Source organism: Xenia sp. Carnegie-2017, unplaced genomic scaffold (genome assembly GCF_021976095.1).
Source record: "Xenia sp. Carnegie-2017 unplaced genomic scaffold, XeniaSp_v1 HiC_scaffold_16, whole genome shotgun sequence".
NCBI classification, from domain to species: Eukaryota; Metazoa; Cnidaria; class Anthozoa; order Malacalcyonacea; family Xeniidae; genus Xenia; species Xenia sp. Carnegie-2017.
The window spans coordinates 1,393,115-1,412,993 of record NW_025813469.1 but is presented as its reverse complement, the minus strand read 5'-3'; the positions used below and the strand labels follow the sequence as shown (position 1 = coordinate 1,412,993).

At 35.3% G+C, this 19,879-nt stretch overlaps 4 protein-coding genes across 5 annotated transcripts; 1 reads left to right on the top strand and 3 right to left on the bottom strand.

Moving 5' to 3' along the window:
* Positions 1-394: 394 nt before the first annotated feature.
* Positions 395-9,488, bottom strand: LOC124437551 (nose resistant to fluoxetine protein 6-like). Its single transcript, XM_046987516.1, has 16 exons — positions 9,264-9,488; positions 8,852-8,988; positions 8,690-8,777; positions 6,230-6,317; positions 5,701-5,921; positions 5,334-5,414; positions 5,091-5,267; positions 4,899-4,992; positions 4,724-4,816; positions 3,963-4,134; positions 3,323-3,402; positions 2,896-3,021; positions 2,390-2,519; positions 2,091-2,283; positions 1,708-1,850; positions 395-976 (listed from the first exon to the last, which is right to left on the bottom strand). Exons 1-16 carry the CDS (start codon positions 9,445-9,447, stop codon positions 848-850), a joined length of 2,136 nt encoding a protein of 711 aa, XP_046843472.1. The 5' UTR covers positions 9,448-9,488; the 3' UTR covers positions 395-847.
* On the bottom strand, positions 9,429-16,007 carry LOC124437553 (AUGMIN subunit 4-like). Its single transcript, XM_046987518.1, has 9 exons — positions 15,879-16,007; positions 15,609-15,742; positions 15,294-15,425; positions 15,077-15,217; positions 14,425-14,521; positions 13,565-13,707; positions 12,082-12,212; positions 11,222-11,290; positions 9,429-10,596 (listed from the first exon to the last, which is right to left on the bottom strand). The coding sequence occupies exons 1-9, from the start codon at positions 15,892-15,894 to the stop codon at positions 10,407-10,409; spliced, it is 1,053 nt and encodes a 350-aa protein (XP_046843474.1). The 5' UTR covers positions 15,895-16,007; the 3' UTR covers positions 9,429-10,406.
* Positions 16,008-16,127: 120 nt separating this feature from the next.
* Positions 16,128-17,538, top strand: LOC124437548. 2 transcript variants are annotated; one of them, XM_046987512.1, is made up of 5 exons: positions 16,128-16,166; positions 16,441-16,510; positions 16,580-16,756; positions 16,841-17,014; positions 17,089-17,538. In XM_046987512.1, exons 2-5 carry the CDS (start codon positions 16,445-16,447, stop codon positions 17,224-17,226), a joined length of 555 nt encoding a protein of 184 aa, XP_046843468.1. In that variant the 5' UTR covers positions 16,128-16,166; positions 16,441-16,444; the 3' UTR covers positions 17,227-17,538. The 2 variants fall into 2 exon arrangements, with proteins under 2 accessions (XP_046843468.1, XP_046843467.1); XM_046987511.1 differs by lacking the exon at positions 16,128-16,166 and adding an exon at positions 16,167-16,350.
* LOC124437545 (bifunctional arginine demethylase and lysyl-hydroxylase psr-1-like) lies at positions 17,437-19,879 on the bottom strand. The gene is made up of 4 exons (XM_046987504.1): positions 19,154-19,879; positions 18,656-18,791; positions 18,178-18,313; positions 17,437-17,704 (listed from the first exon to the last, which is right to left on the bottom strand). The coding sequence occupies exons 1-4, from the start codon at positions 19,807-19,809 to the stop codon at positions 17,619-17,621; spliced, it is 1,014 nt and encodes a 337-aa protein (XP_046843460.1). The 5' UTR covers positions 19,810-19,879; the 3' UTR covers positions 17,437-17,618.

Below are 19,879 nucleotides of genomic sequence, written 5' to 3'. Positions count from 1 at the left end.
TTGTTGGTGTAAGTCAATATATACTAAATAAGGCTGCATCACAAAACCTAACACTCTCACCTTGCATTTTTCATTGTAATTTAGAAAATAAGATGAAGAAACTTTTGTATATCCTAGACACTAGAAACTCTATCATCACGGAGAAAAATACCATTAGCTTTTAGTTTCTCAACATCGACGTAAGTTTACAACCATCAAACCTCATTGAACTGGCCTAAAGTTGTCACAATGCAAAAACGATTGTTTACTTGGACACAGACATACCAATACAACCAAATTTCTTGTAAATCGTAAAAGTCGTAGCAAACAAGGCGCTGGTTGCAAAAAGCTTGGATAACACTATCCATTGAATGGAAAAATTTTCAAACTTCTAAAAAAGATGTTTATACTTTCATTACGACAAAGAAATTTTGTAATCTTGGAAGTAATATTCTATTTGAGCAATTGCTCAGTACAAACCTTATGTTTTTCCTTTTTAAGAAATTTTTTATGACAGAGGGTGTAACATAACAGTAATATTTGATAGATTTGACACACAAATTCCATATAGAACAAACACAGGCAAAAATAGGTAAAAAATATTGCAGGAAAACATAACGTGAGTTAATATTGCATAAGCTTATAAGTCAAAATCTTAGATTCAAAATCTTACACTAAAAATCAAAATAAAAAAATTATTGAAATCAAAATGAAAAGTCCTTCTCCAAATGATTTTCTTGTAGAAATAACAATGTAAGTATGATGGTAGACACATAATGATGGGTTCGTTTAAGACAAGGATATTTTGAAGTTCACAAGAAATACCGTCATCATAAACCTTCATTGCCATCCCTGGTTTTCTTTAAGTCTATTTTGCCTTCCCTCTAAGACCGCCAAAAACAAGTTTCTCGAGATTGAAAACAGGATATTCGACGGTGATAGCCAATAAGAATGCAAGGGCATGCGATAAAAGTACGGTACCACAGTAGATGTACGCCTGGAGAAAAGATACATTTCTCATTTGTGTTTTTTTTCAAAGATGGGCTGTTCACAGTTTTTTAATCTGTGGGGAAAGTGGTTAAGAAAATCAAACATGCAATGAAAGAGGGGTTAGCATTTAAAGTAGTTTGATTTAACGCGAAGAGCACCAAATCATGGATAAATAACATTCTTAGAAATGCATAGGAAAATGAAGATATCTTCCGCAATATGACTTCAGCATGTTATTACAAGAAGTGAGCCCCTCCTATTCTCCCTCCCCCCATCTTCTCATTCAACACAGCATTGTTCACTTTGTGGCATAATCAATCAACCATATTTTATGTTTTAAATCTTACTGCCTTTACCATAACTTTCATGAAATCACTACAGTAAATCAAAGGTCTCATTTAATTAACAACACAGAGTGAATGCAACCCACGTTAATATCATTACCAAGCCTTTATCACTTACCCACCAGTGTGTTGTGAAAACTCATTACCAAGCCTTTATCACTTACCCACCACTGTGTTGTGAAAACTCATTACCAAGCCTTTATCACTTACCCACCACTGTGTTGTGAAAACTCATTACCAAGCCTTTATCACTTACCCACCACTGTGTTGTGAAAACTCATTACCAAGCCTTTATCACTTACCCACTACTGTGTTCTGAAAACTCATTACCAAGTCTTTATCACTTACCCACCACTGTGTTGTGAAAACTCATTATCAAGCCTTTATCACTTACCCACCACTGTGTTGTGAAAACGAGTCCAGTTCTTGAACCATTTATCATAACTTTAAGCACTAACAAATGTACTAAATATGTTGAATACGTAAGACGACCAAGAGGAATCCAGAAACTTGCAGACAGAAAGTCCTTAACATAACCTGAAATGGGAGTATGTCATTACATAAAATTACATAAGCATCGATATAGTTTAATTGACAAATACACAGCACACAGTCTCACTAGATAAAACAACATTACGTTGGTACAAAAAACCATTGTCGTACAGGAGCTATTATTTCTAACGGGGGGGGGGAGGGGAGGGGACATTAATTATATTACCCAATTCACAAAGAAATACCAGACTTAGAAAAGAACGTAAACATGTATGTTTTACAAACCTCCATAGCCAAATTCGCAAGCATAGACAACCCAAGACAACACAAACGGCCACACAAGATGGAATGTAGAAGCGTAGAAAATTTTTTCAAACATCGTCCACGCTCTGGGGTCTTTCTTTATTGCCGTGTAAGGTCCGTATATTAAAGACAATGCGACGGCAGTTGATAAGAACCAAAGTAACGAAGCTTTAGTCTGGAAAAAAGTTTTTATTTTTGGTGAATAAAAACAAGTATGTGATACATCATAAACCCTTGATAACACGAAATCAATCATCTCACACTAAGGCCTTCTATCTTACCCAATTTAATTGATTTTTTCTCAGCGCTCCTTTATGCAAAAGATAACCAAATACCAGACCAACCAAACAAGGAGGAAATCGAGCATATGGTTTGTCATACAAATAATTAAGATAGTTAACGTACTCTTTCCTGCAAAGTTCATCAACATGAAGAAAAAAGCAACAGAATTAGAAATGAAGGTTCTGTACAAAAAATTTAACCAGTGAAATAAATAAATATAAGCACATATCAAAGGAGTTATAACACATAAATTATAAAAAGAAAAACAAAGCATGCAAGAAATAAGACACGATACATGATCTTATAAGATATGATACAAAAGAGTTATAACACATTAATTATAAGAAACACAAGAAAGGATGTTAAAATCTATAATATGGTACAAGATCTAATAAGATATGATATACGATATACGATACGACACACGATAAAGGGATGTAAGATATAGGATGTAAGATAAAAAATATTGAATACACATAAGAGAAAGGGATATTGAATAACTTACAAAGTAACATGTCTTAAAACCAAAGTTAATGGATGAAGATTGTAATGTTCTGTCATGACAGCAATGTAAACAATCGAGCCACCACCAAGAACTAAGGAGGTTGCAACCACAGCACGATAACCATATCTATACATAATCAATAGAGACCTTGCGTTAAAAGTCGAAACATATCGTTGATAATACAGAAAGTTAGTTTAAAGTAGGTTGAAATGAGCAAAGGTTAAAAATTGATGTAAAAAGGGGAAAGTGGAAGGTCAGTTGAGAGATATATTTAGTACTGATCAAGATGCAGCTTCATTACAACATTGAAAACTTTTTATTTTTTAGGTACGGACGATCTTGTTTTGCACAACAATTCAAAAATGACACCATCATCGAGAATATATACCATATATCTATCTACAGTGTATAGTTTTATTATACCCACCGGTAAAAGAAACAAATGATGAAAGGCGCTAAGATAAAGAACTGCATATCCACAGAAAGATACCACAAATGACCATTACACTATATAAATGATACAAAATTATTGAAATTACACTAAATCAGTAGGTCAACGACGCTGTAATTCGGTAAAGTAGATCATTAAACTGGTTTAATATTCTGAATTCGGGCAGATCATCGATTCCTTTTCGTAATTTACGTCATTCTAAGCCTACCCTCTGCAAGTACTTAAAGCTAAGAGCAAATTTTGGTCAAAAGCACTTATGCACAGAGAAGAAATACATAAAATTTCTCCAAAAACATTTTGTAATTTTTACCGACCAAACAGTTTGAGCAATTGGATATGAGTGAATAAATTAAGGCACTACGATGTGTTTTTTTGCAAAATAACCTAGCTATATACACACATTAAGCGTCAAACAAGTTTGAAGGTTAAATGCTAAAGCTATAAGTTCAATAGGAGAGTGTGGAACCTTTCAAATGAAAACCTAACTGTTAAGCATAGAGCCTCTCTATCTTTTTTCAGTCTTCGACTTCGAAACACACATACGGAGAAAAACAGTGGATGAACTGCAGACAGTACTAACTCCTAAAAGTAAAGCACAACTTCTATTATGCCTTACCCCTCGTGTTGTATCTGCTGGATAAAAGTTATTCAGATACAAAAGATTTGTCCACCAATATTTACGACATCCCTCATCTTCTTTCAGATGTTGCTCCCAAAGAGGGCCTTTACTAACGAACGGTTTTAACTTTACATTGAACAGTATGAAAAACATCAACGCAGGCGTCAGTCTAAAAGTACAACGTTAAATATTGCATTGATCATCTTTTTGACACGTGCCTAACAAATGATACTCTACATTGAAGTTTAATTGTTGATTCAAAACATTTCTAATCGCCATTTCTCAATTTAAAGTGACTATATCAGGGCTAGGGAAACAACTTCTTTAGATAGTTCAATGGAAATTAAAAACATTTGCAATATATTTGATAGGACGAAAATTCCACCGTACCGGGCTTTATTTACCCGGAAGTAGGTGACTTTGTGCTGGACATGACATAAAAAGAACTCATACATTGAAGATATGGCTTTACTATACAGAAAAACACTATAAGAGGAACAAAATTTAATATGTAGGTGTATTTGTATGGTTTGATAGCATTGCCACGAATAATCAAACAACACGCACAAAAAATAAAACTACGTTTTCTCCTTAAAGAGTCTGTCCGCGGAGTCACTATATTCTATGCGCAAAATATCGCATTACGACAAAATATTCAAAATATCAAATACACTTCAAAAAATCAATTGAAAATCCCAAAAAGTTATTTAGCTACCTAACCCTGATATAAGCACATTAAGCAGAACAGGATTACGTACCTGAAATATCGATGAACATACAACATACTCCATTGAAAGTTGCCTTTATTTTGCTCCAAAATCTTCATGACTTTATACATAACCAAGAAACCGCTGTCAATGAGTGTATAGTTTTAATACGTTGAAACATGAATGAAACTGCATGTAAACAAAACATATAACATGTTTAACTTACGAAAGAAAGAAAAACGTATCGACAGTAACAAACGAATTTACGATTATCATTTCTGTAAACTTTCTAGTCTCGTCATAAAAATCCAACAAGTTCTCTACATATGACAAAAAAGAATGCGTTTTAATGCTATACTATTAAATAACTCTGTTTACAAAATACAGAACACTTTAACGTGCAATTCCAAAGACCTACCAAGGATTCCTTGTGGATAGCGCGCAACACCATAGGTATGATCAAGTATGATCCAAAGCATTGTTATAACTCTTATACCATTCAAAGAAAGTAAATTATCAGCAGCTGCATCGGTTTTCATAATATTCCGAGAATTTCGTAACAGCGAGAAGCAAAGAAATATATCAACGATGAAATCTGTAGATTGATATACAACATTTTAATTATAAACGATGCATTGAAAAGTATGTTTATCTTAAATACCTCTTGTATCATTTGAACTTTTGTTCTTTGTGATTTCATTTTGTTTTTCACTTGTTTCCAATTTAAAACTCTCTTCGAACGCTATTTTAAATTTAAATAAGATACTATTTTTAAGTATATCTGTTACTTAATATCTTTAAAGAAGACTCGATTTAATCTATTTTTTTCGTATTCGAGTATTAAATTATAATTCAATATCAATACCCCTATACCTACATCATCTTCCATAATCCTTGCTGTATTCTAACCTAGTCCAACCTACCATTATGACAGTCCAACCTACCATTATGATAGTCCAACCTACCATTATGATGGTCCAACCTACCATTATGATGGTCCAACCTACCATTATAATAGTCCAACCTACCATTATGATAGTCCAACCCACCATTACGATAAACCGTCATGCCATTTTTCTTAGAGACCAACGGTGTAGTTTCAGCTGGGAAATGAATTTCTTGTGGTTTAATCACACTATACTCTCTACCCAAATACATATACTCCACACAGTTCGCTTGTATTGTTTCTTTATATACATCTATACAGGTCCCAATTAAACAACATGACAAAATAATACCGCACAGTATTCTGTAAAAGAAAAAACATACGGTCAAGTTTATTTCAGTGAGTTTTGTCCAATAAATCAGACACATGTGGACTTAAACACAGTAAAGAAACATGCAGTAGTCTCACTATATTGTAAATTTTTGTGCAGCGTAAATCTTATTATATTTAAGCATGTGATAATTATAACGACAGCCAGTAAAAACTGCATTTTCTGACCAATAGCAAAACTAGATAGCTAACCGCAGCAGACAGTAATCCAACCAAATATATATAACCAATTTGTACAGCGAGGTAAGACAGACTGTGGACTTGAACTTAATTTTTCTTACATTGTTAATATCACTGACCAAGTGTACTTCGGTTCTTCATAGCAGTTTAGATCGATGATTTTAACGGTCGGAAAAAATTGACTGCCAACTATTCGGAAAAAATAAGAAGAAAAGATACGCCATTACACACAGAACGTATTTATAACAAAAAATACGTCACTCACTCACAATAACACCTAGTGTCGTTTAGTTGGAATACAGTGAATTGCCGCTTTACGATCAACCAGATAATACAGTCAATTTTTACTATTCCTGCGAAACACTAATGTATTTTATAATAAAGTTACCCGGTCAATACGGCCACTTCGTAAATCTAGAGAAAATCACCGTTTATACGGCCAATCCAAATAGTAAATGTGCTGTCAGTTGTAGAAAACAACAACATCCTATAGCTGCATCAATTTTATGTAATTGATGTAAGTTGTAAACATCAAAGACTTCAGTATTAAATAAATTTAATAAGTTATCACATGGGCTATTTGTACACTTCAATATTTACTTCTTGGTGCTTCAAGAAAAGTTTTGATAAATGGTCTTTTAGTTATACTATTTGGTAATCTAATTCAATCTAATTTGTTGCTATCGCTATCGAAATTTGATATCGTTACCACTAAAAATGTTTGATATCGGACAAGTATCGTATCGCTTCGAAAAAGCTGGTATCGCCCATCACTAAGTTCCTTTGAAATCAGCTGTTTTATTGGGATTTTAACACGTATAAAAGGGTGAGTGGCTGAATGGTTAATGGCGTGAGCTGTAAGCCAGACGGCGCGGGTTCAATCCCGGATCGTGGCACATTTGGCAATGTGTCTGTAAACCTAGCCCGGGTTGACCAAAGCCATGTGAGGGAAATTTGGTAGAGGAAACTATGTCCTCGGATGGACTGTACCTGCATCTGCAATGTTGCAGCCTTGTCACACTGTGTCACGCTGATATCAGCGTTGTTGGTTCGTGAAGGGTACGAGTGATTGTAGTCTGGTCAGCTGCCTTCACTATAATTTCAGTAACCAGGATGTTCCACTTCGTGGAACCCTCATACGTCGAAATCGACGGAGTTAAAAATTAAAAATTAATAACACGTATGTATGAATATTGAACCCAAGCCCCCACGAACCACCTCCAGTATCGTGAATTAGAAGAAAAAAATACGAAGTGTTTACATCAAAACACGAAGTATTACATTAAATAAAACGAGTTTATGCTCCATCAAATCAACCAGATAAAGAACAACAAAAACAGTTCTTCTCAGGACTATACCAACCTGGACGATCTACATCTACAAACATGTAATATTGACACTGATGATAAATGTTCAATGTGAAAAAAGTAAGTCACCTGCAAACAGGCAACAAAAAACGGATGTAAATTGTAAAAATTCATAGATCTTTGTTGATTGTGCAAAGCTAGCCCATGGTTATTTCATTCTCAATAAAAAAAATTGTAACATGTTTGTGGATGAAGATCGTCCAGGTTAGTAAAGTCCTGAGAAGGACTGTTCGTATTGATGTTGACTGACGTTTCGACAACCTTCGCGGTAGTCATCTTCTCAGTCAAGCGAGGAGTAAACGTCAGGTTAACCGTATTTTTTATCTGTTTCTTACGTCATTGTATTGTGTGTACAGGAAATGTGTGGGTGTCAATTGTAAATTGTCATCGTGGTTAGTCATGTGTTAGTTGCTTGTTTGTTTGTATTGTGAATGAGTTGTTTGTAAGGAGCCGGAAATTGTTGTGATCTGTTCAGGGGGGTTTGTTCCAAGTTGGTATACCAACTTTCTAATGTAAGCCTTTGTCTATAGTTAGTGCTGTAAGTGATACATTTTGCCGGGTCGCAGTCAATGTTGTGCTTTGTCAGTCGGTGATGTTCGGCAATATGATTGGTTTTGTCTCCATTCATTGTAGCTCGTTTGTGTTCAGTAAGTCTTATGTTCCTGCCAGTTTCCCCTATGTAGGAAGCGTGGCAGTCGGAGCAGTCTATTTTGTAATCTGCACCTTGTCGTTTGTTGGGTTGTTCTTTGTCCTTGATGTTCGTTAGTACTTGTCGTAGCGTTGTGATTGGTTTATGTGCGACACGTATGTTGTATGGTCGTAAGATACGCGAGATAGTCTCAGACGTACCTTTGATATAAAGTATCTTTGCTATTGTCGTTGAGTTGTTCGTTTCGTTCGGTTCATTGCGCTTGTAAGTGTTGCGTTTGATGAAATCAGAGTTATAGTTTTTTTTTATCAAAAACACGTTTGAGATGGTTATTTTCGTTGTGTAGAGCGTCGGGTGTATCACATATGATTTGTGCACGTCTTGTTAATGTTCTCATTGTGGTGGCTTTGTGTAATGTAAGGTTGTAAGATGATTGGTCTAGTAGTCGGTCAGTGTTTGTTGGTTAGCGATAAGCCGTGCTTCGTAGTTTTTGATTGTCATGTTGTACTAAACAGTCGATTTAAAAAAATCGTAAGATAACCTACTGTTATTTAGGAAGTTTTGAACGACAATGTAAGAATCAGCGTTGACACAAACATTAGGTAGACACATTCCGTACCATATTGGAATCGTCTAAAAAATATATTAATTAAATTACGCGCATGACCTACCCAGAGGGCATTTTCAAATGAATACAACTGATTAACCTTGTTCGTAATATTTCCTATTAAAGTAACGAGGCAATATTTTCCACCCGAGATAGCGATGCATTGATCAAACGCCCCAAACCATTTCACGTTGCCGCTCAAAATACCTGCTCCAGGTTTGCCCCAACTGTCGAGATCTGAAAGAATGGACAATGTAGTTACTTTAACAAGTAATAACATATTCTCTTATGGATAGAGATTCCCCTATAACCAATTCATCACGAAAATTCTACTAAGCGCTGGTGGGACATCTTAGACTTTCCCTTATGAAAGCTGCGTGTGGTTATCAAGTGCTTCCAGGCTTCGGAAGACCGTCCAACGTATGGAGCTAGTTACTTGGATGAAATGAAATTTATAAAAAGTATGATATGGAAAAATCAGTACAAAATCTCTTCTAATCAAATACACTTACATCGCAATCTTGTATCTGCACTCATATTTTCCAATGTTCTGTTACATTTCTCGCTTAGTCCATTAAACATCAAAGATGATAAATTGTAAGCATAGCGTGAGCTGTACTCGTTATCCTCACCATAACACAACATGATGAGAAGACAAATCAAAAGAACCTGAGATATTTTTACAAAGAACATCATTACAGAACGACTGTTATGAGTTTTATTATTCTGTCTGTCCTTACAGCCTGAAAATATTTAAATCATTGAAACTTATCATGCATACAAAATGTGCGAAGGTATTACATAATCATGCATGGTTAGTATACAGTGTCTGTAAACAATCATTTTGCCAGCCTATACTTTGTGTTTTGGCTTTTTTGCCAAAGACCATCCTATAGGATCTATATTTCCTAGCAATCTGCATTATCTTTTATACTTTACATGCAATGTCAGCCGAGAGGGCAGCTTGGCTAACACAATGTAATCCGTTAAGCAGATGGCTAAAGCAGGTTATTAAAATCTAGAATATAAGATGAAGAAACTTTTGTATATCCTAGACACTAGCAATCTATCATCAAGGAGAAAAAATACATTAGTATTAATTTTTTCAACGTCGACGTAAGTTTACAACCATAAAGTCTCAATAAACTGGCCTGCAGTTATCACAATGAAAAAATGATTGTTTACTTGGACATAAAACATACCAATAAAAAAAGTAAATTTCACTTTACCCCACGCCTAAATAAATATACAAATATAATGTAGTTGTAAGAGGAGACGGTTTGAACAAACAGGACACTGAACGTCAAAAAATTTTAGTGTTTGCTAGCGGACTGCCTAAGTTCGGTTAAAGCCCTTTACGTCAAAAAATTTTAGTGTTTACTAGCGGACTGTTTAAGTTTAGTTAAAGCCCATTACGTCCAAAAATTTTAGTGTTTACTAGCGGACAGTTTAAGTTCAGTTAAAGCCCATTACGTCCAAAAATTTTAGTGTTTACTAGCGGACTGTTTAAGTTCAGTTAAAGCCCATTACGTCCAAAAATTTTAGTGTTTACTAGCGGACTGTTTAAGTTCAGTTAAAGCCCATTACGTCCAAAAATTTTAGTGTTAGCAACCGGATTGTTTAAGTTTAGTTAAAGCCCATTACGTCAAAAAATTTCAGTGTTTACTGGCAGATTGTCTAAGCTCAGTTAAAGCCCATTTTTTGTTATCAATCTCAGCAAGCATATCACCATAACGTTGAACTAGGTCATCAAATCCCATTCCTAACGATTTATATGCAGTCAGCGACTGTAGAACATGATGTAATTCATTCTTTATTTCACTTTCTTTCATCTTCAGACTGTTCCTAAAACAGACAGAGAGTAATTTTCAAATGAAAAATTTCTTTTCAAACTATTTTCATGGTGTAGATTATGACGATGCAGTGAAACTGTATAACATCCGATTGGCTGTATTCGTTACGTCAACAGTTATCGCAACATCCGATTGGCTGTATTCGTTACGTCAACAGTTATCGCAACATCCGATTGGCTGTATTCGTTACGTCAACAGTTATCGCAACATCCTATACCAACCTGGACGATCTACATCTACAAACATGTAACGATACTCCCGGGTTCGAACCATTTACATTAAAAACTGCCGTTTAACATACAAGGTCTTAAACTCTTTTTCCAGCAGACAATTTGAAAAAAATAAAAGATAAAACACACTCCAAAAAACATCATCTTGTCAACTCAAGATTTGAGCTTAAAGAGACAGGATTCAAGAGACAAGATATAAAGCAATATTTCGACTTTACTACAATGATGTTGACTTCGATATTGATTTCAGTTATTTTGATAACGACTTTGAAATAAAGTCAAAATATTGCTTTGAATCTTGTCTTCTTGCTGTCATAAGTCGAATCTTGAGTTTTTTGGATGTTTTTTGGAGTGGGTTTTATCATTTATACAAAGTCTTACACTTACCGTATCCTCTCCAGGGCAGGAACGGATTCTGATGTGTACGTATCGCAAAGCAATTGATTTTGTAATACTCTGCAAAACAATAAAAAACACATCAACTAAAAGTACCACACAAATTCTTCGTCATAACTTACAGCAAATGCCTTTTTCTAAAGAATAATTTCAATTGATTTTGCAAGCCAAATAGCCCCACAACAAGCGACAAACTATGTTATAGTCAATAACGAACATCATACATTTGTGTGTATATAAATGCTACAAACTCTACAATGCAAGCCCTGTCGTCAAAACTATAAAAAGTCACAAAACCAGTGACATAGCCTGGTTGATAATTGGGGAGGGAGGGAGTAGGAGGGGGGGGGGAATATTTACGGCTATTATATGTGCATTGTATAATCCATAAAAAACAATTTATTTCAAAGTAAATTGATATTGTTGCCAACGAATTGCCAGGCGGGAAACGGATTCTCAATATAAATATTAGAGCCCAACAAATAATTTTGAACATAGACATAAACAATTTGGTTTTGTGAAATTTATTAAAATAGTGACGTTTTGTCTTGACTCAAGACATCTTCAGACTAATATAGAAGTTAACAAGAATTATAGATATATATAGAGTTATTTACAAAGTTTGAGGTATCATATTACTGTGGCTGTGTAAGTGTGATGTGATGTATATTTAGGGTGAGGTGTTGAAACTAGAAAAGCGTAAGAGGGATGGAGCTGCCTTGGGCGTTAAGTGAAGGAAATTAATGTGACACAAAATGCAATTATGAATACCTGCCCCCCCCCAAAACAAAAATCGAGCTGGCTATGAAATGTATGTATAAATAATAAAAGAATATTTGTTGGACTTTTACCTTATTTTCAAACACAAGGCTTGGCATTTAGCAACCAGCCAATCACATGTGATAACATCACATTTCTTTTGCCATTCAAGTTTATATTCAGTGATAAGCTTTTCACAAAGATCCAGAGAACTAACTAGCACCTTAAAGAAAGATAAACTCAAGCTATCAGAATGCTCAGGGAAGAATGGTTTATGTATTGTCTTCCATGACGATTGCTAACTGGTAGGAGTGCTGTATGACAAATCAATCCCATCTTACGCTGATCTGAACTAGTGATGTATCCACAATGGTTTGGTAAGGGGAGTGCTCTTGATTGGTTTAGATTTCGGGCAGTGCTGCCACTCTGTGTATGCACATTTCACCTACCAAAACTTTATTTTCCCCTACCTCCCCCTAGGACCATTTTCCTTGTTTTCCCCTACTTTCCCCCTACACAACAACATATCCCCTGTTATATACCTATGTCGGGTCAGACCACTGAATTTTTTAGTCTGTTTGTAAAAAAGTGAATACACAAAAAATTGAAAAACATCTGGACTGCAAAGTTAGTAATTTGGCGTAAGACGTTGTGACGTAATGACATGCAAGTGACGGAAATGACACATTGTGTTTATGCTAAATTGCTAATCTTCTATTGCCATATATGGTCACAAAATGTTCCAACAGAAAGTTTTTGTTACAATCACTTCTTAAATAGTGAGAACACAGGTAGAATAGAGAATTTGGGGCAAAAATGAGAATAGACATTCTCATTTATAAACAATTTTCTTTTCTCCCTATAATCCCCCCACATTTTACAGTTTTCCGGTAGGTTTCACCTACCACCTACAAACCACTAAATCCTCCTACTGTAGGGGATTTCCCCTACGAGTGGCAGCACTGATTTCGGGGGTCAATTGTTCTTTGGCATGCATGTCAGACTGCTTTGCTTCATTCCCTTGTTGTTTTATTATCATTATGATGGGGAGACCTTTGGAAGAGTGCTCCATTTAGCTAACACTAAAGATAATCGCTTGAAATTATTTGGTTAATTAAATTTTGTGGTCTCATCAAACATTGATAAAATAATACAAAAGGTTCAACCTTGAAAAGAAGAATAGAATCAAATTTTAACATAACATGTGATTTTAACAAGATAGTAAGAACATCGGTCACGTAAATAATTATGTAGCTTAAAAAGTTATTACATAACATGTGATTTTAACAAGATAGTAAGAACATCGGTCACGTAAATAATTATGTAGCTTAAAAAGTTATTACATAACATGTGATTTTAACAAGATAGTAAGAACATCGGTCACGTAAATAATTATGTAGCTTAAAAAGTTACTATACTATGCCATTTCCTTAAAACTTGTAAAGTATTTTGAAGTGAAATTTTCACCCCTGCATCAACCCTTCTTGAAATCTATCACCGACCTGAACTTTAAGAAAATCAAGAGGATACTCCAGTCATCTCATTTTGGCCGTAGATATTTAAGTTCTTGCTCACCTCGTAATAATGTACATTCTGTTCACTCCTTGTTATCTTTTCTCTCCAACATTGCTCCTTTCCTTGTAATATGGTCGACATCTCATTCTCAATCAATGCAGGAAGTTGCGTTGCTTTGGCAAAAGCAAACTTTGAAATACTTTCTATAAATTATCAGCGAAAGAGCAGTGAGTACAGTTGAGTTGTTACCAGTCCTCCTGATCAAGAATGAATGGCAACAGTTGACTTGTTACCAGTCCTCCTGACCAAGAATGAATGATGACAGTTGAGTTGTTACCAGTCCTCCTGATCAAGGATTAATGGCGACAGTTGAGTGGTTACCAGTCCTCCTGATCAAGGATGAATGGCAACAGTGGAGTTGTTACCAGTCCTCCTGATCAAGAATGAATGGTGACAGTTGAGCTGTTACCAGTCCTCCTGATCAAGGATTAATGGCAACAGTTGACTTGTTACCAGTCCTCCTGACCAAGAATGAATGATGATAGTTGAGTTGTTACCAGTCCTCCTGATCAAGAATGAATGGCAACAGTTGACTTGTTACCAGTCCTCCTGACCAAGAATGAATGATGACAGTTGAGTTGTTACCAGTCCTCCTGATCAAGAATGAATGGCAACAGTTGACTTGTTACCAGTCCTCCTGACCAAGAATGAATGATGACAGTTGAGTGGTTACCAGTCCTCCTGATCAAGGATGAATGGCAACAGTGGAGTTGTTACCAGTCCTCCTGATCAAGAATGAATGGTGACAGTTGAGCTGTTACCAGTCCTCCTGATCAAGGATTAATGGCAACAGTTGAGTGGGTACCAGTCCTCCTAATCAAAGATGACAGGCTTTTCAGGAAATGAATAGAATTGCTAACCTTTTGAGTTGGAAGCATGATAGTACTCAGCCATTTGTTCGCACTTCTTTTTCAAGTTATTCTCCACTAATTCAACAATTTCTCGATGACACGAATACTAAGTGAAAAAAAGAAATAAATACTGGGTCATCTTTATTATAAAATAAAAACAACACAACATGTGCTCTGTTTAATCTATAGCTGAGTTTCTGTGTTAGCCTAGGCTAAACGATCTACCCTGAATCAATTGAATGAATCAAAAAGAATTTGCAAATCAACCATGAACACATGTTAAAAGAAAAATTGAAACAATTGTTTTGAATTTACATGTTTAGAATTGTTGTCATTTCAAAAAAGAAATAAAAGATGTTTTTCGTGTTTGCATAGGCTTATGCAAACCCAAAAAGTCTCCTTTCTTCTCTGTATGTTTGGGCACAGTAAACAACTCCTGTTTCTTAGTTGTTAAATACCTATAGCATTGGTTGTTTGCAGTGCTGTAGAACTAAATTTATCAGGGGGGGCTCTCTTGACGAAGCTGGAGCCATGAAATTATGAAAAATTACCCATTTCAAAGATAGAAAGGGGCTCCTCCCCCCAAGCACCCCCACTTCTACAGCACTAGTTGTTCGTAATAAACACCATCAACATGTAGACAAAAGACTAAAAAAATTACCATCCTTTGTGTATAGTTATGCAATAAATCTTCAATTTTCAAACCAAAAAGAGATGCATCTGAGTTAATTTCATCAGGATTAAAATCCAAATAGTCCACAGACTCTGCCGCTACAGTTGCATCTTTCATTATCTTTAGAGCCTTTAGAAAAAATGGATGCGATTTGAGGATTAATGGAGTCATTTTATTTACTCTGATCAAGGAGCATAAAATTTACCTTTTTTGACATGCTATTTGAATGCTTTCCAAGTCTGGTGGTTTCATCATTAACAAGAATCTCTTTTATTTCATCATACACCACTCTTGTTTGAAGATAATGCAATTTTTCTTGTTCCAAAGAGTTTTTAATCTACGTATAAACATGGCCATCGCGTGACACCAAATCGAAATTATTCGTCGTCAACATACAGAGTAATTTAATGTTATCAATTGACTGATGTTATTCATAAATTGTAAAGAAATCATATTTCATTGTCATTTCATTGTTTCATCTCATACATACTCAACTTCCATCTTTTACAAAAATACTCACATCGGTAAAATTTTGCTTAACTGTTTTCCTTGAACCATCCTCACAAATGTATTGCGTTAAGTTTCCCAACAGACTTCTAAACTCGGGAAACTTTTCCATATCAGAATCATTCACAAGAACGGGCAGCTCGAGACCTTTGTAAATGTGTAACAACACAGAAATTCTTACTAGGCAATTTCGTTTTAGGGTATTTTAAAAAAGAAATTTGAAAATTTTTTAAAACAATAAAAAAAAGAAATTTTAGGATATTTCAACTGTGTTACGACTCACCCTTAATATTGCTCATTGCGAACGAATATGAAAGATAAACAATCCGTGAAATAAAAATATCTTTGAATAGAGTTTAATCCAAAATGAAAAAGTTGAATTTGAAACCTTTGTGCCTTTTCCTTTTCTCGTTTGCCGCCATATTTGTTTGAATAAGATGTTTTGATTGGCTAACACGAGGAGTAGGATTCACAGGTGGTATATGGTGTCCCCAGGGGCTGTTATTCAGAAGGTGCATGATAAGAGCGAGTATTTGAGAGCATATTGGATGAGAGTAGGATAAAATTATAGGTAAGAAGATTGAATTATTTATTTTAAAAGTCTAAAATATTATCCTTTCACTCTCGAATTCTTCCTCATTTAATTTGATTTGGACATTGGAAGTATATTTTTTGAGAGATATTAACCGTCTATTTCTTCAGTGAAAGAAGTGTTTGTGTAGTTTGTTGCATTTGAATTTTTTTCCTTTTAAAAGGTTGATTGTGTTTCTTTCATTTTAAATCGAACTTTGTAAACTTTGCAAATAAAACTAAGTTTGAATTTCAATTGCATTCATTTTTCCTAGCATAATGCCGCAATTGACAGGATTTGACTACGTTAAGAGCTGGGCAGGATTGTTCAAACTTGGGGAATTCGTAAGTACTTGCATTCAGCTCAAGTCTTAAGGCAAGCAAGATTAAATCTACTATATTCTTTTGCTTTAGTTGACGCTTTTGATTGCCTTTTCGTGCTTGGGAGACTTTGCTGAAAGATCAGACACTAATGGATCTTTTAAATACTTCTTTTTTGTAACTGTCACTGCATGGATAGTTACCATAATATTGTTCTTCATGTATTTTTTTGGTATACAACAAAGGATATCTGTTAATTGGTCGCTAGTGGTATGTAAAAACTGAAATTGAATGATTGCTAGCAAACAGTCACCAGATTAATCTCTAGGTATTCTTAACTTTCCTCATTTTTAGATGACTATTTACTCCATGATTGTATCGTTCCTTCTTTTGGTGGCTGCCTCTATAGTTGCTGATAAAGCTCGTAAATACCGCCGTGGTGCCATAAGGTATCGTGGTGAATATGTCGATACATGTGATCATTATGACCAACATGGATCTCCATGTCGAAATGTTGAAGCTGCTGTGGTATGATTATACTCCATAGTTTTCCCACTCAATCGAAATCATCGAGTATATACTTTTTTCATTCTTTCAATTAGGCATTTGCATTCATGGCATTGATGCTCTTTCTGCTCGATACATTCTTTTATTTCATGGAATGTCGTTCATCAGGGCCATCTGGTGACAGTGGATTTGTGCAGCACGAAGATATTGACACACAGCAAGAGAATAACTGATCATATTTAAAAGAATACATTACATTTTGATGTCAAAATAACTAGTTTGATATAACATTTTCTAGTGCTAACTTCATGCTCAAAATAGATTTTTCCAGTATAACAAATTTGATAAAATAACCTTTGTCACCACTAGATTTGATCTCATGCTGTTTAATCACAATCACCATGAGGCAGATCATACTTTCAATAATAAAATTTGCACAGTTGTAGAGACACATTCCCTTTAATAAAGGAACACTATTCTACTCATTTAATACTATAAATAAGCTATTACAAACAGCACTTTAAATACATTTATGAATTTTCTAAGCTTCGCCTCAATAATCCATCAAGAAGATCTAGTTGTTCACATTTATTTCAACAGATTTATCCATTAAATTTCCTTTTCGTTAATCATACTCAGATCCGATGGTGATGCTCATATCTTGGCCAATGATATCTGTTTGATGAAACCATCTGTTTGTATCCAGGACAACTGCATGAAAAGATTTAAAAACAGTATGGCAGGGGGGGGCATATATATATAAATATTCATGTTCTGCTGCATTACGTTCCTTTGAAATCCATTGTTTTCAACTAAGACATGTATCTAAGAATTTGTGTGCTCCACCCCCCCTCCCAATCAATGATTCTGGTACGCCACTACTTGTGACATTTTATCAAGTGAAGTTTTAATAGCTTTATTCATCAATTCATAGTAGAAATTGAGTGCACTTCAACTTACCAAAGACAGGAACTGAATCCAATATAAGATATGAATTTTTATTGAGGTTAATAAATTATGCTTTTCGTGAGCCATGTATTTAGTGTAGCGAGTAGGCACGCTTCGTTTTCAAAAGCGGTCATTTCCCCACCAAAAAATTATTGTCAGTGCCCGTTACCCCCTCCCCGTAGCACAGCCTTCGTTAAACTACAGTTGTGCATTGAAATTTTGAAATACAAACTTACTGATGTCGCCTGGATGTACGGTAACTACATGTTTGGCAGTTTTGCACTTGAAATAACATTCCGGTGGTGGTTCCAATATCCACTGTTTCGTTCCTTTAATTTGAGCTTGCCATGAAGGTTTGTCGACAGCATCAATCTAAAACAATAAACAATTGATCGTCTTCAACTGCGAGCTTCCTCATTTCAAGTACGAGCGGACTTGCAATATATTTGAAGAGTCAAACCGTTGTTTCAATAGCAACTATTGCTGCATAATCGATGAATATGTTAGATTTGTTCTTACATGTGAAATTATACAGACAACCCGTCCTTCATTCAAAGAAAGTCGTATCGTCGTATAAATAAAATGACAAAATAAATATAACCATACACTATAACCTGCGCTCAAAATATAACCCCTTCAGATGTCGCTATTTAATTTCCCTTACTAAAATCAAATGGAGATTGCCATCAGTTTTCATTGCTTGTAATAACTTACATGAAGACTTGCACCGTATCCGGGGCAACCCATGAATATCCAGTCTGTTTTACTTGACTCTGAGTCATCCGGAAGAAAGTAAGGTTTTCGGTAGTACTTGCGCAGGACATTAGCTGCACGGGAATCACAATTACTCCTAGAAGAACACCGGTAATAAAATGTTGTATATAATTTATAAATACATGGTGTGAATAAAAAGACCTTTGAAATGGACGAGCATAGTGATGACTTTAATGCCTAGTCACTATGCCAAGAAGTGTTGTCAGCCATGTATTACATATCTTATTTACAAACATAAGAGCTTAACACATAACTTGAAACATGACTTGCGCACTAACAGAAAACACATGCACAGTAATGTACTAATGTGATTAGCATTAGTGATCATGCATTGAATAAAATATTGCAGCTTGCTAGCTAGTTGTGAATTCATTAAGCCCTCACATTGACAATTGTAACACGTCAGTCAACAACACCCAACAATGGGGAAAGCCTTACCAGCCAATGTACCATGGATCGCCTTGCATTCGAGCCATGCGATCAGACATGTTGAATACATCACCTAAAGACTGGAAGTTTGTACTATAAGGAAAAAACTGACAATCTTTGTCAGACGACTGTAGAGCAGGACTGTTTTTGGGATATACATTCTTGAAGAATGCAAAGCTGAAATGTGACAAAGCGCTCCAATCTTTGCTACCGTTGCGTATGATAACTGGTCGACCAGTGTAAGCGTACTTTTCAAGAAACTCTTCTTTTTTGAGATTATTCACGATGTCAACAGTTTCGACATCTTCACATACCCCACAATCAACAGGCGGTCGAAACATATCTTGGTATAGTTCAATCGTCGGAAGGAGACATGTATCTGTGTCTATATCGATGCCCATCACTTTGTCGGCCAAAAGCTTCATCAGTTTCGTCTGACTTTCATCACCAAGCGCCATAAATCCTCGGTAACCAATGAAAGGCAACGCAACAACACTGAGACACAACAAAAACACAATCGACCATCGATATCGATGGTTCTTTAAATTGTTCAGCGATTTTATGTTTCGAAAGTGTTTGCTGTCGATGTCAAGTTGTCTTGCTCGTTTACGAAGCCTTTTAAATGCCTGCTGGGCAAGTTTCAACGTCTCTTCTTTTTCAGCCATTTTTCAGTAAAGACATTCGACAAAATATGCTTCGTAAAGCACGCTTGAATAAACTACTACCAAAATAATA

Excerpts from the sequence above, each read along its gene's own strand:
- LOC124437551 (XM_046987516.1), bottom strand. The coding sequence starts at position 9,447 with ATGATGTTCTTTGTAAAAATATCTCAGGTTCTTTTGATTTGTCTTCTC. Across the intron at positions 3,022-3,322 it reads ATCATTTGTTTCTTTTACCG|ATATGGTTATCGTGCTGTGG; the intron begins GTGGGTATAATA and ends GATTATGTATAG. Across the intron at positions 1,851-2,090 it reads TTGCGAATTTGGCTATGGAG|GTTATGTTAAGGACTTTCTG; the intron begins GTTTGTAAAACA and ends CTCCCATTTCAG.
- LOC124437548 (XM_046987512.1), top strand. The coding sequence starts at position 16,445 with ATGCCGCAATTGACAGGATTTGACTACGTTAAGAGCTGGGCAGGATTG. Across the intron at positions 16,757-16,840 it reads CTGTTAATTGGTCGCTAGTG|ATGACTATTTACTCCATGAT; the intron begins GTATGTAAAAAC and ends CCTCATTTTTAG. Across the intron at positions 17,015-17,088 it reads GAAATGTTGAAGCTGCTGTG|GCATTTGCATTCATGGCATT; the intron begins GTATGATTATAC and ends TCTTTCAATTAG.
- LOC124437553 (XM_046987518.1), bottom strand. Across the intron at positions 11,291-12,081 it reads GCCTTGTGTTTGAAAATAAG|AGTATTACAAAATCAATTGC; the intron begins GTAAAAGTCCAA and ends ATTGTTTTGCAG. Across the intron at positions 10,597-11,221 it reads CCTGCCCTGGAGAGGATACG|GAACAGTCTGAAGATGAAAG; the intron begins GTAAGTGTAAGA and ends TGTCTGTTTTAG.
- LOC124437545 (XM_046987504.1), bottom strand. The coding sequence starts at position 19,809 with ATGGCTGAAAAAGAAGAGACGTTGAAACTTGCCCAGCAGGCATTTAAA. Across the intron at positions 18,792-19,153 it reads GATCCATGGTACATTGGCTG|GAGTAATTGTGATTCCCGTG; the intron begins GTAAGGCTTTCC and ends GTGTTCTTCTAG. Across the intron at positions 18,314-18,655 it reads GATACGGTGCAAGTCTTCAT|ATTGATGCTGTCGACAAACC; the intron begins GTAAGTTATTAC and ends TTATTGTTTTAG.